Source organism: Henckelia pumila, chromosome 2 (assembly GCF_033568475.1).
Source record: "Henckelia pumila isolate YLH828 chromosome 2, ASM3356847v2, whole genome shotgun sequence".
Taxonomy (NCBI): domain Eukaryota; kingdom Viridiplantae; phylum Streptophyta; class Magnoliopsida; order Lamiales; family Gesneriaceae; genus Henckelia; species Henckelia pumila.
The window spans coordinates 196,991,848-197,009,268 of NC_133121.1; the positions used below are offsets into that span (position 1 = coordinate 196,991,848).

Here is a 17,421-nt window from a genome sequence, read left to right on the forward strand (position 1 = left end):
TTAATCCCAACAAAAAGACTTTCATTATTTTTCCTTATAGCCACACAAAATATGTAGTGTTGAATGAACCGGGAGACATGAAAGAGCATAGAAATTTCTACTCCTTTACAAAAGCCAATGAATGACACAAGGGGGAAAAATCAAACAAGAAAAAGGAACAGAAGAGGGCCCGACCTCCAAAGGGCTAACCCCCTAACATTCAAACAAATCCAATCACACTCATCTTTTTACACACTTTTCTTGATGGGAAACTTTGCAACATTGATGTATCAAATCATAGAGACAGCCTTCCCCCTAATCCTATTGCATCAGCCTTTTCAGGATACTATAAAAGAAAAAGGCACACACTTGCGCACTCTCCAAATGTTAGGTTTCAATGAATACTCTTCTATGTAAAATATAGAGAGCAAAAAAAAAAAAAAAAAAAAAAAAAAAAAAAAAAAAAAAAAGGGACTAAATGGTCATGACAAGAAAAATTGGGACTGTTGGCTACATTTACATGTTTACAAAAAAAAAAATCACTGATTCTGATTCTTGTTTGGGGGATCACCAATTTGGTCACTTTCTTTGAACTCGAGCCTTCTCCTAGCAGACGAGCTTGGTGGATCAGCAACTTCAACTCTGTGTAAGAAGCTAGGAGATGAGTCAGGGGACTTGATTTCTTGATTTGGATTCAAGTTTCTCAACTCCAACTCCTGTATTTGTAAGTAGCAAGTAATGAAATCTTCCTGTAATTCAAATAAAATAAAATAAATAAGAAATGCATGAATACCCGATCGAAAAGTGTAATCGAACATATGGAAAAAGGCCTGATAACATTGTTTTGATCTCTCCTGCTTGCGACTTGGTCGAAATGTCGAAAACATCTATCAACTTGTTGATTTTAAACTTTCTGGCACTCAATATCCAAAAAGATACACAATATGTGCCTAATTCACCCCAAAATAGGATACTCATATACTAGTCTCTCTACTATTTAGGACCAATACCATTTTGGTTCGTTGATAAACAAGAGGGAAGGGATCGAAACGATTTAAAAATGAAGAAAATAAAAAAGGTGTCTCACAATTTCAAGAACACCACGTGAAGTTAAAGGGCTGATCTTGAGCCCCAATTCGTGTCTTGTCAATCTACTGTCCATTGCAACCAATGTGGCTGATGCACCTATCACAGAAGGCTTGTGACGCATTATTTTCTCATCTGCAAAACAAACATTCATGCAATCCAATCCATAATTACAAATTTAGTAAAACTTTTCGAATTCCACAAAAGGGATCGACGAATCAACCACCTCTCGTTGCACGTAAAATGAGTTCAACAATTCTTGAAACCACATTTCTTGAACTTTGTTCATACGGTTTCTTGACAAAGAAATGAATGAATTCGAAGGGTGTGACCAATCCCATCCTCCAATCCAATGTGTTGAGCACCAAGAGTTCCATCCTCTGTATATTTCTGCTCTCGAAATTGAAATCTTCCGAGCAAAAGTCCGACAACGGCGGCACCGTGGCTTCCTCCATCTTCGCCGCCAACGAAAGGCAAGCCATTGAAAGCAACCTGATCGCCCATGGCTTCTCAGCCTGTGAAATTGAAATGAAGATCGTCTCAAAAAACCCACAAATAATGTTGATGATATCATAGTTTCAACTTACAGTAATGGGTTTTCTTGAAAGAAACCCGTCGAGATAAGCGACTGATAAGTATGCAGTATGGAATCTTATCCCAAGAAACTCCCTTTTCTGCATCAAAAACTCCCATCATTTCCTCACTAAAAATATGAAATGGGGTTGAAAATAAAATGAAACTCACTCCAAGAATGTAGTCGATTCCACCCAAACGAGCCTGTAAAATCCACTCATCCACTTGGATCCCACCACCGGCTAGTTCTCTATCAAGCAACGCTTGTAAATACTCTTCATCTTCGTCAGCTTCCATAATCGCAGCAATTTCATCTCTCTCTTCTTCATCCACGCCATCTTCACTTTCTTTACACATTGTCTGAAAATTCTCCATCCAATTAAGTACTTCAAACTTGTTTCTGCGTCAAAACGTACAAGAAAATCTGGGATAAATGGCGGATAAATGAAGATGGGGCGTAGTAATTAATTGGTGCCGCCAAAATTAGTGGAAATGATCTAGCAAAGCATTAATCTTCTTATGAATAGTAATAATGGTAACATATTATATATATCTCCATTATGTATGCATACCCAGACTCTCATGGAAATAAACAGGTTGCTTGCTAGCTGTATAAGAAATAGCATAAATGTGGAGTGGTTGGGAGGTGGCGGCGGCGGCGGTGTGACGGCGGCTGAGAAGGGGATGGGGGTTTGGGTTGGTTTTTGGTGTTAATGGTGTGGGAAATGGAACTGGAGAATTTCTATTATCTTTGCCTTTGACCGGGTGGCCAGTTGTTTGACTGGATACCAGCTTAGATTCTGGCCCACGCGACTGGTCGAGCGTGTTTGGCACGAACAAATAATATGAATACACGTGTAAAAGTATTTTTTATTTTTTGAAGGTGTTTAAAAGTATTTTATATTAGAGTTATTATGTTTTTTTTTACCCATCATGTCGTTATTTTCAAGGAATAATTTCTTTTAAGTTTTTTAATATAAAATATTTCGTGATTGAATAATTTTTGGAAATAAAAATAGATGTTATACTAAAATTAAGAACTTTAAAAATAATTTTTGTAAAAAGTTTTTATAATTAAGTATAACACAAAAATTCTTATGAACAATTTTTTACATATCATTTTTGATAGATGAATCTCCAACCCAAATTAAGAAAATTAATTACTTTAATTTATGCAAAAATTATTATTATTTTATTATAAATATAGATTGTATCGATCGGTCTCACAAAAAACCTCATCTAAATATAATAATGGTTTGAGTAATATAATTTTAGTTACTTATAAAATTTATGGTGTTTTATAATAATTTTTTTAGGATTTATATGAATTTTAAAATGCGGATAAAATTGAAATGAATTTATTTGTAGTTCAGTTTTTATAACATTGATGTGTTTTATATGCAAGGGAATTTATTGTCATAAAAAAATTTTCCAATCACAAAAATTATTTAAAAAATAAGATAATGTTATGTGCTCTCAATTTTATATTGCATATGTATATAATAGAGTATATGAAAAATTGAATGAGCAAACGACTGATTTTATCTATTAATTAAAAAAAATTAGATTAGGACTAGACGGGTCAAAACGGGTTAAGTTCGTTGGGAGAATCAGTGTTGTTTGAGTTGAAACTTTCCCAATTCATAAAGTGGCATGGCGGGTAACTAATGGTGGTTTGCGAACTGATCCGTCTCAATCTGCCAAATTGCACAAAAACCCACCAGGTTGACATATCCCACCACCTAAAATAGGTGAATTGGATTGATGTTTTTTTCAACCCGGTTGAAAGGCAATCCACCCGGTCCCATCTAATGGTGGTTTGAGGAAGGTTGTGGGTCGTTCTATTTTGACACCTCTAATCATGATACATATATTCAAACAGTAGTGACCCGTCCATGAATCATTAAGAGTCAAAGCTTAATTGAAACGAACCAGAAGATTGCATTAATCTCTGTGAACTTTTGATCATATCGAGCCTCCAACCTAAAAGATAAAATAAACTAGCAATTATATTATTATATGCCCAACACATGCAAACATCGGTTACTGTCAAAAGAGCCAGCTGGACATTCAAAAATTTTAATACAATGGGTTAAATGTGAATATCTTGAATCATGCATCAAACATAAACAACAAAGGAACAAAAGGCAGTTAATTGGCAATAAGACGTGAGCAATGTTTCCAGAACCACAAACTCAAGTGACAACTGACAACATAAAAAATGATAACGTGAAAAAATTCAATAGATATTGCAATATGGGGTTCTATAGCGTAACATAAAAAAATGTAAATGAATGTTTCTGGTAATCAAGAAATGTCACCTGTGATTTGTTGTATACGCTAATATATTTTAAACACAAGGGCATATATTTTTTAAATCTTACCACATATCCATATCAATTTTAAATAAAAGTCGAATGGGGAGAGGATCGAGCTATTGATAACCAAGTGTTCTTGAGAAATCGTGCAGTCAAAAATTATTTATGAAATGAGATGAGAAAAAATAATGTTCTTTGTGTGAACAAATTCTTTAGCTCTTGACACCATGTGTAGTATGATGATGTTTTCAAACTCACCTGCATAGTGTTGTTCGCAAGGTCCAGCATCCAAAACCAATTATGAAGACTGGATTAGCTCATGTACGAGTACCTTCAAATGTGCTCATTTGCACGAGTTGGGTTAAGAACTTTTCACATTAGACAAGAAGATAAAATAAAAAAGTAAATAATTAAGAAATTGAAAAAACCAAAAAGGCTCTTTTGTATCACCTAAAACATGACCAATGTCTGCAGAAAATCCAATATTATCACCTATATTATAATAGTAGCTTAGCTGCTATGACAAATCGATCTCGACCACAAAAGGAGAACAGAGGAAGCAGCAGCTGCTATATACTTACTACAACTGAGATCATGAGAGTCCCTATCATAATAAACTCCCGTTGTATGTCTCCATTAGTGAACTCGGTCTTGAAAACTTTGATCGCCATATCTTGACTTCGAAACGAACCTTTGTATCTGTATTGATTGATCTAAATAAGATTTCCAAATCAATTATAGCTAGAGAGATTAAACTCACAAATCTCCGTTTGACCTTGAGCCAATTTTGTATTCAAAATCCAGCAACTTAGCGCTGATTTCCCAGACGTCACTTGTTGGAGAACGTCGGCGATCAGATCAATCAGAATTGATACCCGGTGCAGCGGAAGTTTAAAAATTTTATATGGAACGATTCCATAATGGGTATCAAAACTTTTACGATTAAATTGTGTGTGTAAAAATTAAATAACTATTATAAATTTTTACCTCCAATCTCGAAGCGAGATTATGGACATCAACAGATTGCTCTGCTCTTGTTGTATATCCCTGGAACTGATGGACGAACTGTTCTTCAATCAGGTCCATGAACGGATAATTAATCCCTCTGATAGATTGCACTAGAAAATCTATCAGAAGTTTCTACGAAGAGAATTAACGAATTTGATCCGTTAAACCAGACTGTAATTCAAAATTCACAGACTGGATTTTCACCGAGCAGAGGGGAGGGGGGCGGCCACTGTTAGAGAAAATACTTAGGGTTTTCGAAAATTGTGACCTGTTCTGTGTAATTTCTGTACTGCAATAACTTATTTATAATATAGGCCACTAACAGCTTAGGGCCCATTAGTCATAAGTTCAAGCCCGACAAGCAAAGCCCGCATGTTCAGAAATTAATATAAAATTCATCATGACTCCGATTGATAAACCGATTTCACCAATGTGCACAGAAACCATTTCTGCACCTTTTAAAGTCCAGATAAATTTTTTTGAATCCGAATTCAGTGATTTCCAAAAATGCCCATCCCTATGTCATTTTAGGAAATCTTACTCCTCTACTCTTAAATAAGAAGTCCAACTTCTTTGTTCATTAAATTTAACTCTTTAAATTTAACTATCTCAACGGGGATTAAAAATCCATTACTCTGTGTGACCCTCAATGGTTCAGGGATACAGCTAGCCGTGGGCTCACAACTCCTTGTGACTCGGAACAACAATTTCCGACTTGCCCATCGAATCATGGTAAGAGCGCCTAGCAACATCGGCCCATGATTCCCTAGGTATCACTGATAGTGCCTGCAAGAACCAATAGATTTTGGTTAGCGTACAGTACGGTCCTTTCATCCATATATCCCGATCGAATCAACAACCATTGGTAAATCGAGAGTCGTTCGAGATTCGATAACTATGCAATACATCTTGAAGATCAAATAGTGACATCGCATGTGTTACTAAGAAACCATTTCTTAAAACACATCATGTACTCTGGCCAGAGATTCGTCACACTAATATCTCCTCAGATCGCATAGGATATCCACACTCGCAAGTATGTGGTGAATCCTTGACAACAAAGCATCGACTCCTATATGTGTTGTAACTGTACCCAATCCCGACACCTGATGACCCCAATAGAGTCGGTAAACGAGTCAAAGCACAGTACTAGCATATAGAGTCTCAATGATGTTTCAAGTAGTAAGGACTAATGGTGTACAACCAAAACCGCGGACTTTATCCACTCGATAAGTGATAACAACTTGTAAAGTCCGGATAGGGTAGTTCGATCATTCATCATATGAATATCCATTTGCATGCTTCGAACATCTCTATGCTCCCTACCAATGAAACGTGGTACTCTGCATCGCAAATGCTAGTCTCAAACTCGAGCGATCCTTATCCTTATTATCGGACGGCTCAATCGACTAGGAACAGTTTAGAATATACAGTGACTACAAGATGTGTTTCATGATAGACATCCCCATGTTCTACCACATCTTACATACACTATAGTATATTCAAGGTCTTTATCAAAACAACAATAGTATATCACAATATAACAATATGAAGAAAGATAAAGTCATTGCCATTATTAAAAGTGTAAATTATATTAAACAAAAGATTGTTTATACAAAGAGTCATCAAAGCCCTTAGCCACAAGTTGGCTCACCGGGCACCTACTCTTTCAATCTTCCACTTGCCCTAAATCCAACTAGTCATACTACGTAGACCCATTGCTTCGCGATGTTTGTCGAATAATGGTCCTGGCAAGGGCTTAGTAAGTGGATCAGCGATATTGTCTGCAGAGGCCACTCTTTCGACAGTGATGTCTCCTCTTTTCACAATCTCCCGGATGATGTGGTATTTCCTCAGTACGTGTTTGGATCTTTGATGAGACCTTGGTTCCTTTGCCTGAGCAACGGCACCCGTGTTGTCACAGTACACCGGGATTGGACCAACAACTTCCGGAATAACGCCCAACTCTTGGACGAAATTCCTCATCCAAACGGCCTCTTTAGCAGCAGCTGATGTCGCAATGTATTCTGCCTCAGTGGTAGAATCAACTGTGGTGTCCTGCTTGGAACTCTTCCAAGAGACATCACCGCCATTGAGCATGAACACAAATCCAGAGGTTGACTTCGAGTCATCCACGTCACTTTGGAAGCTAGAGTCGGTATAGCCTTCCAATTTTAGTTCTCTTCCTCCATATACCATGAACATATTCTTAGTCCTTCGTAAGTACTTAAGAATGTCCTTCACAGCTTTCCAATGCATTTGACCGGGATTAGCTTGATATCTGCTCGTGACACTCAGAGCAAATGCTACATCCGGTCTGGTAGATATCATCCCATACATGATACTACCTATGGCTGACGCATATGGTACATGTGTCATTTTCTCTATCTCTTCATCCGTCTTGGGACACATAAACTTGGATAGAGAAACTCCATGACACATGGGTAGATGTCCTCTCTTGGACCCATCCATTAAAAACCGTTTCAATATGGTGTCGATGTAGGTTGATTGAGTGAGTCCTATCATTCTCTTAGATCTATCTCTATAGATCTGTATCCCTAGAATATAGGATGCCTCACCCAAATCCTTCATCGAGAATCTACCTGATAACCATATCTTTGTTGACTGCAACATCCCTACATCATTCCCAATGAGTAGGATGTCATCAACATAAAGTACTAAGAATGTCACAGCATCCTTAACTACTTTCTTGTACACGCATGGTTCCTCCGGGTTCTTGATGAAACCAAAATCCTTTATTGTTTCATCAAATTTCTGGTTCCAACTTCTTGATGCTTGTTTTAGACCATAAATTGATCTCTGAAGCTTGCATACCTTATGCTCGCTTCCCATGGATGTGTACCCCTCAGGCTGCTTCATATAGATTTCTTCCTTAATGTCTCCATTAAGAAAAGCAGTCTTCACATCCATTTGACATATCTCATAGTCATACCAAGCAGCTATGGCAATAAGGATTCTTATGGACTTGAACATTGCAACTGGTGAAAAGGTTTCATCATAGTCAACTCCTTGTCTTTGAGTATAACCTTTCGCCACCAATCGCGCCTTGTAGGTCAATACCTTACCATCAGGTCCAAGCTTTCTCTTGTAGATCCATTTACACCCTATTGGAACAATTCCATCGGGAGGATCTACTAAAGACCAAACTTGGTTTGTATGCATCGAATCTATTTCCGACTGCATAGCTTCAAGCCATAAATTTGAATCCGCATCAGAAATTGCTTCCTTGAAGTTTCTTGGATCACATCCAACATCGGGTTCATCTTGATCCCCTTCAAGAAGAAGACCATATCGAATAGGAGGTCTAGAAGTCCTCTCGGATCTTCTAGGTACAGGCGTGTCCAGCAATGGTTTCTGAGGTGTAGGATCATTATTTTGTATTTCGGGTTCTTCTCGAATTTCTTCGAGTTCCATCATCTCGCCTTTCTTATCCGATAAGAACTCCTTCTCCAAGAAGGTGACATTCCTTGAAACAAACACCTTTGTTTCAGCAGGATGATAGAAATAATATCCGATTGAATTCTTCGGATACCCTACAAAATAACATAAGGTGGATCGACTATCCAACTTATCTCCCACTGTCTGCTTCACGTAAGCAGGACATCCCCAAATCCTCAAGTACGAATACTTAGGAGCTTTGCCATTCCATAACTCGTATGGTGTTTTGTCCACTGCTTTGGTGTGGACGTTGTTCAACAACAACACCGCCGTTTCAAGCGCATAGCCCCAAAACAAAGGTGGAAGCTCAGTGAAGCTCATCATGGATCGAACCATGTCCAACAAAGTTCGATTACGACGCTCCGATACACCATTCAGCTGAGGTGTCATAGGAGGAGTCCACTGAGAGAGAATCCCATTATCTTTCAGATAGTCCAAAAACTCGGTACTCAAGTATTCTTCACCTCGATCCGATCGAAGTGCTTTAATACTTTTACCTAGCTTGTTTTCTACTTCAGCCTTGAATTCTTTGAACTTTTCAAATGCTTCAGACTTATATTTCATTAAATATAAATACCCATACCTTGAATAATCATCAGTAAAGGTAATGAAGTAGGTGTGGCCATATTGAGTACCAATTCTAAATGGACCACAAACGTCTGTATGGATCAAATCCAACAGATTTTGACTACGCTCAGGTTTCCCCTTAAAAGGAGATTTAGTCATTTTTCCTTTCAGGCAGGACTCACAAGTAGGTAGAGAGTTAATATCAGACATATCAAACATGCCCTCTCCCACTAGCTTGTTCATCCTCCTTGTGGAAATATGACCTAGCCTAGCATTCCATAGGTTTGCCGGGTTTTGACTATCGATTTTCCTTTTGTTCGTTGTTACCGATTTATCAACATAATTTATTGGAACGTCTTTTAATTTTAAGTTATATAGATCGTTTTCAAGTTGTCCATTTTCAATCAAACATTCATTCTTGTAAATATTGCAAATCCCATTCACAAAATTGTAAGAATAACCATCTCTATCAAGCATAGAAACAGAAATAATGTTTTTAATCAAATCTGGAACAAATAAAACATCTCTCAACAGTAACTTAAAATCGTTCTGCAAAATTAAATAAATATTTCCCATAGCTATGGATTTAACTCTGGAACCATTCCCGAGCCTTGACTGGGTCTCACCCATCCTTAGCCTATTACTTCTTGTCATCATTTGCAACTCATTGCAAATATGAGATCTACATTTGGTATCCAATACCCAAGAAGTAGTATTAAGAAAAACATTTATTTCAATGTAAAACATACCCTTTGCAGTTCGCAACTGCTCGAGGTATTCCTTGCAGTTACGTTTCCAATGACCGGATTTCTTGCAGTGATGGCAAACTTGTTTAGACTTGTCCAATTTTGCATGTAACATTTGGCCTTGAGATCATGGTCCAACCATTTCTCTAGTTCGGCCAACCTTTCGGCAGTTACATCAGCCGGGGCTGTTTTCGGAGAAGCCTTTTCTAACACTTAGAAAATCTTTTCCGAACTTAGGACAATCTTAACTTATGGAATCATTCTGTATTGTTTGCGCCAGTAAGTTTGTTTTGTTGGAGAATTGAAACATGTGGATTACGAAGATTCATCATAATGATATACTGAGATGAAACAGACAATTATCGATGATTGTTTAATTAATTTACTAAGACATAAAATATGGCGAAATTTATTTTATGAATCTCACTCCCGCTATTTTAACGATTTCACTACCCTCTAGTGAAAATGGGAAACTGTTTTCCTTAGTGGGAACATGGAGTCCAATTGACAAACTATGGTCCCGAATAATATCAGCCAACCATAATTTTCAAAAGGTAGAGCCCAATTGCTTCCAAAGCAACCTCCACGTTTTTACCTCATGTCCAATAAGGGCCCAATAATATGACGCCGTTTATTGTGACATGTCAAGATGACCCATCAATATTAAGTTGTGATGGACGGTCGCCATGTGGATCCCCCAATAATATGAGCCGATCCCATGGGAGTTCCACCCAACTTACAACATGTGTCGATCCAATGTACAGCTTTCCGACGAACGGCCCCCCCCAATAATATGAGCCGGACCGTATCCGCGGGTAGCATCTCATACATTGATCGTTGATGGAAGGTAGGAACATTTAAACAATTTTAAATTTCCTTTATTTATCTTGATATCAATTTTAAATCATATTTAGAATGAGGGATTTTAATTTTGAAAATTTGTCTCATCATTTTAAAATTTTGTATCCTTGCCGGATTCACACAATTTAGTCTAAAACATGCATACAACAATAATATCACATATTATATAGGATGATCGATTCCATTTCTAATCGACCCGTGGTTGCCAATCACGAGTCTTAGTCCAATCCTAGGTAATATGCAGTATGCAATGCAATCCTATTACATTGAGCTTCCAATTTACATTTCTTCTGTCTTTATTGTCTGCTGGGCCCACCTCCATCTTCAAATCTTCATCTCCCACTAAGTCTAATGTATTTACAATAAATAACCATGACAAGTAGGGGATACATTTCAAGGGGTGGGAACGGGCCATAAATCAGGCCCACTTTTATTACATATGACAATTCATATTGGGCCATAAACCAGGCCCATTAATAAATCCAACAACAATAAAAACAAATGTAAATTCCTAACATACACCTACAAAATTGGTCATGACAATCGATCATCCTTATCCAATAACATTTAATTCAAAATTAATTTATTGGATAACAATGACAATTTAAATTTAAAAGGATAAAATCATATTCCATATATAAAATCTTATTTTACATACAAAATCATATTTTATCTTTTTATCAAATAAAATCATATTTTATCTAAAAAATCCAATTTTATAGATAAAATCATATTTTACTCAATATATTCATAAGATCATATCTTATCATCAATTGTACCAAAAATAATTAATTTCATAAAATCTGATTTAACGGATAAAATATTTAAATTTTCCAAAAATTCAAATTTATCCAAAAATCAATTTTAAAATTTTCGGACTCGAACAATTCGATCCGATGCCTCGTGGACCAATCAAAAACAATTTTCGATCGGACCAAAAATAGAATTTTAACATATTAAAATTTTAATTTAAAAATTAAAAATAATTTTTCGTGGGCCGCCCGTGACACTCCCGGGCTGCCCGCCCCCCAAAGGGGCTCGGGCCGGGCAGCGACGATCGCTGCCCTGGGCAGCGATCACGTCAATGCCCATGGGCAGCGCCCAGCGCTGCGCTGCCCGGGGCAGCGACCATCGCTGGCCCCCCCGGGCAGCGATCCAATCGCTGCCCGGGTTTTGCCCGAATTTTTTTTTTCTTATTTTTAAAATATTTATTTTGTTTCAAAAACCGAGGCTTAAAAAATTTTTGTACAATCGATTAATTTAATCGCTTGATCTGAGCAACCTGGCTCTGATACCACTGTTGGAGAACGTCGGCGATCAGATCAATCGGAATTGATACCCGGTGCAGCGGAAGTTTAAAAATTTTATATGGAACGATTCCATAATGGGTATCAAAACTTTTACGATTAAATTGTGTGTGTAAAAATTAAATAACTATTATAAATTTTTACCTCCAATCTCGAAGCGAGATTATGGACACCAACAGATTGCTCTGCTCTTGTTGTATATCCCTGAAACTGATGGACGAACTGTTCTTCAATCAGGTCCATGAACGGATAATTAATCCCTATGATAGATTGCACTAGAAAATCTATCAGAAGTTTCTACGAAGAGAATTAACGAATTTGATCCGTTAAACCAGACTGTAATTCAAAATTCACAGACTGGATTTTCACCGAGCAGAGGGGAGGGGGGCGGCCACTGTTAGAGAAAATACTTAGGGTTTTCGAAAATTGTGACCTGTTCTGTGTAATTTCTGTACTGCAATAACTTATTTATAATGTAGGCCACTAACAGCTTAGGGCCCATTAGTCATAAGTTCAAGCCCGACAAGCAAAGCCCGCATGTTCAGAAATTAATATAAAATTCATCATGATTCCGATTGATAAACCGATTTCACCAATGTGCACAGAAACCATTTCTGCACCTTTTAAAGTCCAGATAATTTTTTTTGAATCCGAATTCAGTGATTTCCAAAAATGCCCATCCCTATGTCATTTTAGGAAATCTTACTCCTCTACTCTTAAATTAGAAGTCCAACTTCTTTGTTCATTAAATTTAACTCTTTAAATTTAACTATCTCAACGGGGATTAAAAATCCATTACTCTGTGTGACCCTCAATGGTTCAGGGATACAGCTAGCCGTGGGCTCACAACTCCTTGTGACTCGGAACAACAATTTCCGACTTGCCCATCGAATCATGGTAAGAGCGCCTAGAAACATCGGCCCATGATTCCCTAGGTATCACTGATAGTGCCTGCAAGAACCAATAGATTTTGGTTAGCGTACAGTACGGTCCCTTCATCCATATATCCCGATCGAATCAACAACCATTGGTAAATCGAGAGTCGTTCGAGATTCGATAACTATGCAATACATCTTGAAGATCAAATAGTGACATCGCATGTGTTACTAAGAAACCATTTCTTAAAACACATAATGTACTCTGGCCAGAGATTCGTCACACTAATATCTCCTCAGATCGCATAGGATATCCACACTCGCAAGTATGTGATGAATCCTGGACAACAAAGCATCGACTCCTATATGTGTTGTAACTGTACCCAATCCCGACACCTGATGACCCCAATAGAGTCGGTAAACGAGTCAAAGCACAGTACTAGCATATAGAGTCTCAATGATGTTTCAAGTAGTAAGGACTAATGGTGTACAACTAAAACCGCGGACTTTATCCACTCGATAAGTGATAACCACTTGGAAAGTCCGGATAGGGTAGTTCGATCATTCATCATATGAATATCCATTTGCATGCTTCGAACATCTCTATGCTCCCTACCAATGAAACGTGGTACTCTGCATCGCAAATGCTAGTCTCAAACTCGAGCGATCCTTATCCTTATTATTGGACGGCTCAATCGACTAGGAACAATTTAGAATATACAGTGACTACAAGATGTGTTTCATGATAGACATCCCCATGTTCTACCACATCTTACATACACTATAGTATATTCAAGGTCTTTATCAAAACAATAATAGTATATCACAATATAACAATATGAAGAAAGATAAAGTCATTGTCATTATTAAAAGTGTAAATTATATTAAACAAAAGATTGTTTATACAAAGAGTCATCAAAGCCCTTAGCCACAAGTTGGCTCACCGGGCACCTACTCTTTCATCACTGCCATCGATAGGAATTTCCACATTATTTGGTAGAAACATATTTCTTCTCGGCCCTTGTCCTCCAGCAGGAGACACCAGCTCTTGTTTAATTCCCCCCCGATTGCTTCTGCGGTATATTTTGTAATCAACTCTAAATAAACAACAATAGCTTCGGCATGATTTCATGTCTTACGTACCTCAATATTTGGAATTTATTTCACTAAAGTGTTTCTGAGATGCTCAATTCCCTTAGAATTTGAAGTAGGCATCAATCAATTGTAGCATACTGGATGAGTGAGGATAAAAAGAAATGCAGCCAAAGTCTGACACACTTAAACAAGAAACACATCGAATTCAATCAATTTATTACGATGTGCCATTTCTTATATCATTTGTTTTTAAACTAACACGTCCCCAACCTTCCAGGAATGAAATGATGCTGATACTTACTGTGATTCAAATTTACGAAAAAAGTACCTTGTGTTCCCAACCATCAACAAAAAGACATCCACGGAATAACCATCTATCGTGCAAAAATCATGGGCTTCTTGAATGTTCAACCCTATCTCAGACAAGGCAAGTCAACTGAAAGTTTCAATAGAACGAGCCCCTATCAAACTCTTATTTCAATTTCAAATCGATAAATAGAATAAGTTGAATAATGTGTATCTAGATAATTTTAAAAAATACAGAAAAACAGAAAAATAAAAGACTTTCGTAAAGGAAAAGCTAAATCCCATATTAGAACACGCATCATTAAACTATTCACAAGCCAAATATCGAATCTCGGGAAAACTAATACATGATTTGGGTATTCTAATACTAAAACATATGAAATTCCATGAAACCTTAACCACCTCGGTCATTGTCTTTCTCATAGAATACAATGTAAAACAGAGAAACTGCTGTCAGGGGAAATAAATTACTTACGCTTCCTTCTCTTGAATTTAACTTGGAACCGTTTGAAGTAGGCTCTTGTATTCTTGAGCTGTTCAAAGGCATCATGAATTTATCCAGTAAATTGATTATTGTTCAGAGACCTGTAAAGTGAGGGGATTTTAAGTTAAACTTTGATTATTGTTCAGAGACCTGGATTACATGATCAGAGACCTCGATCCTCTAAGATTTTTAAATGATCTATGATTATCTAGAATTAATCTGAATTACATTGTATAGAAAAAATAATTTTTGTGTCTTAATTGAAAAAAACAAACAATGAATACATTGATATGGGATGGAATAGCTTACATATTTCCTGCAGCACCCATAATGAGATTTGGCCATAACTCACTTTCTATAAGCATGATTGCATTTGGTTTCCAGTGGTGAAGAAAAGTGTCCACAACAGTAGGGAGATCCAGTGGAGTAAACTACTTCATATACATAAGGAAGGTCAGAGTAGTTCCTATAATATACACTGTCGAGAATTCACCCACTCTTAACTTCACTAAATGTAAATGTTCAAAATCCATGACGAAAGAGTAAATTTGATTATTGGACAAAGAATAGTCGTCCGGAATAATTTAAAGTTTTTAGTCAAATATAAAGTATAAGAATCAGATCAAGATTCCTGAAAATCCACCAGAAAATGATTTTTTAACTGGGCAAATATAGAAAAATATAAAATTTCAGTACCTGATAAATGACATTGCTAGGAAGTATGTTCTTTATAACTTCACTGCAATTGATGAGGCAAGAAGTACATTAAATAAACAATGGACATGGACATTCAGATGCTGAATTTCATCAAAATCATCGAAGAAGAGAATAGAGAATCATCAGTGAATAATGTTATTTCATACAGGAAATCAGTCATTCACATTTCATCAAAAGATCAGCTTTGGTCAATTTTTCTAAAGTCAAGACTATATACAAGGTATTGATTAAAATAGTATTTTTTAAAACCATTAACCTCCGGAAATGAGCCAGTTCTCTATTGGAGCCCGCAAGCCAACTTCTAGCTTACATTCGTTAAGATATACTGATACATGTCGAATTCTAATAACTTAACACTGACCAAAGTGAATCCTAAAAGACAGGAGGGAATGCAGATAACAAAGGTTGTATTGCATTAAGGTACATGTGTTGATTAAAACTAAACTAACCGACATGTGCATGTATACAAACGTGAAAGAAAATAGATTCGTTGGTAATTCTTGGCTGAATATATTATTAGAAAGAACCAAATAAAATTGGATTGGCACTGATTGTGTGAATTTGTGGTCATCATCAATAAAATAGGTATCACCTACCACAGCTTCTAAGTCAAGATAAGGCAAACACCCAGTTAATTTTTCCATTAAGAATTTAAGATTCAAGTATGTCCAATTGCCCGTGTAGTCTCTATAATTCAACAATTACATGCATCATTTCTCAACTCTCAAGTAGTCGCCATCATTAGTTCCAAAGTCAATTCAGGTTCAATGTGGAATTTAGATTCATTGCCACTACAGAAAACAAGTCCATAAGAAATCTCCCACATAATGATTGAAACAAATATTCAAGGCTTCAACTTGGCAAACACAATTTTTAATAAATAATGCACAAGGATATGATTATTAAAATGATTTAACCCAAGAAACTTCCAAAGCAGATTCGCTGATGCAGAATATTTGCTAAATGAAGACATCAGCAACAGCTATCCAAAATGGTATTATCCTTCACAAAGCTTATTGCCCTAAAACTAACAAAAAACTTGTAATTAAATATTCATCCAATAATTATGAACGCCCATGATCCCAAATGGAATTATCATTCACAGAGCCATCCTTCCTCTTTTGCTTTTCTATAGTAGATATCCTACAATTTCAATCAATAGACCAAAGAAATTTTACGATACTCAAACCCAGATCAAAACAATAGAATTTATAGCAAAAGGGCCGAAGAGGGATTACTTGTTAATCTCTTGATGCTTTTCGCTGAGTTTTAAACCTTGGACTAATCTTTTCGCTGCTTCGCGTTTTTTTAAGAGATCGAGTGTTTCTTGTTCTTTGATTATCAGATCTCTCTCAAGTTGTGCTGCTTGTTCCTCAATTCTATGCACATCAAACTCCTCGGAATCTTGTTGCAATTCGAACCATGGCATTTTTGGAGGGTAAACGAGATTTGGAAATCTGATTGAAAGAGGAGAGAGCGCTAACCTATCCGCCAATTTCTGATTTTTGCCCAAAAAAAATCTATTTACTATTTCTATTATTAACCCAACCCGGACAACCCACTCGTCCGAGCCCTGTCTGAGCTGCCCGCTAGATAGACCATCCTTACAACCATCCAACTGTTCACCTAGCCGACACTAGTTCAAGACATCTTAAGCCAACATCCAAAGGGACCTAATCCAACCATCAACCATTGAACAACAACTAAGACCTAGCCATGGCAGAAAAATCATCCACAATACATAAAAACGTGAATAATGCATGAGTTAAAATTTGAGCTGTCATATCTACATACAAATGCAACAACACAATTTAATAACCAAAACAGTGAATATACTGATCCAAACAGTGTGAGCAAGGAAGAGTATAACATGCCTTTGCGTTTAAAACGCACGAAAAACCTATACAGTTGCGGTTGCGCATATCGGGACTCGGAAATCTCATAATTATCCAATTCTGGAAGATCAAATCCATAATCTGCTTATTTCTGCCTCTAATTATCCTCAATGGGCTTTCGATCTGCGAAAAATCATATGATGGT

At 36.9% G+C, this 17,421-nt stretch overlaps 1 protein-coding gene and 1 long non-coding RNA gene across 8 annotated transcripts; both read right to left on the reverse strand.

Annotated features, from left to right (window-relative positions):
- Window positions 1-419: 419 nt before the first annotated feature.
- LOC140884359 (cyclin-D5-1-like) lies at window positions 420-2,345 on the reverse strand. 3 transcript variants are annotated; one of them, XM_073291095.1, is made up of 6 exons: window positions 2,211-2,345; window positions 1,810-2,038; window positions 1,653-1,739; window positions 1,292-1,580; window positions 1,067-1,200; window positions 420-695 (listed from the first exon to the last, which is right to left on the reverse strand). In XM_073291095.1, exons 2-6 carry the CDS (start codon window positions 2,011-2,013, stop codon window positions 519-521), a joined length of 891 nt encoding a protein of 296 aa, XP_073147196.1. In that variant the 5' UTR covers window positions 2,014-2,038; window positions 2,211-2,345; the 3' UTR covers window positions 420-518. The 3 variants fall into 3 exon arrangements, with proteins under 3 accessions (XP_073147196.1, XP_073147194.1, XP_073147195.1); XM_073291093.1 differs by having other exon boundaries at window positions 420-728; XM_073291094.1 differs by lacking the exon at window positions 2,211-2,345 and having other exon boundaries at window positions 420-728; window positions 1,810-2,201.
- An 11,301-nt stretch (window positions 2,346-13,646) lies between these two features.
- Window positions 13,647-16,883, reverse strand: LOC140881840 (uncharacterized). Of its 5 annotated transcripts, none has more exons than XR_012150068.1 (7): window positions 16,620-16,883; window positions 15,361-16,524; window positions 14,974-15,095; window positions 14,656-14,765; window positions 14,203-14,310; window positions 13,923-13,973; window positions 13,647-13,852 (listed from the first exon to the last, which is right to left on the reverse strand). It is a non-coding gene; the product is annotated as an uncharacterized lncRNA (long non-coding RNA). The 5 variants fall into 5 exon arrangements; XR_012150066.1 differs by having other exon boundaries at window positions 14,974-15,098; XR_012150067.1 differs by having other exon boundaries at window positions 14,203-14,287; window positions 14,974-16,524.
- Between the last annotated feature and the right edge of the window lie 538 nt (window positions 16,884-17,421).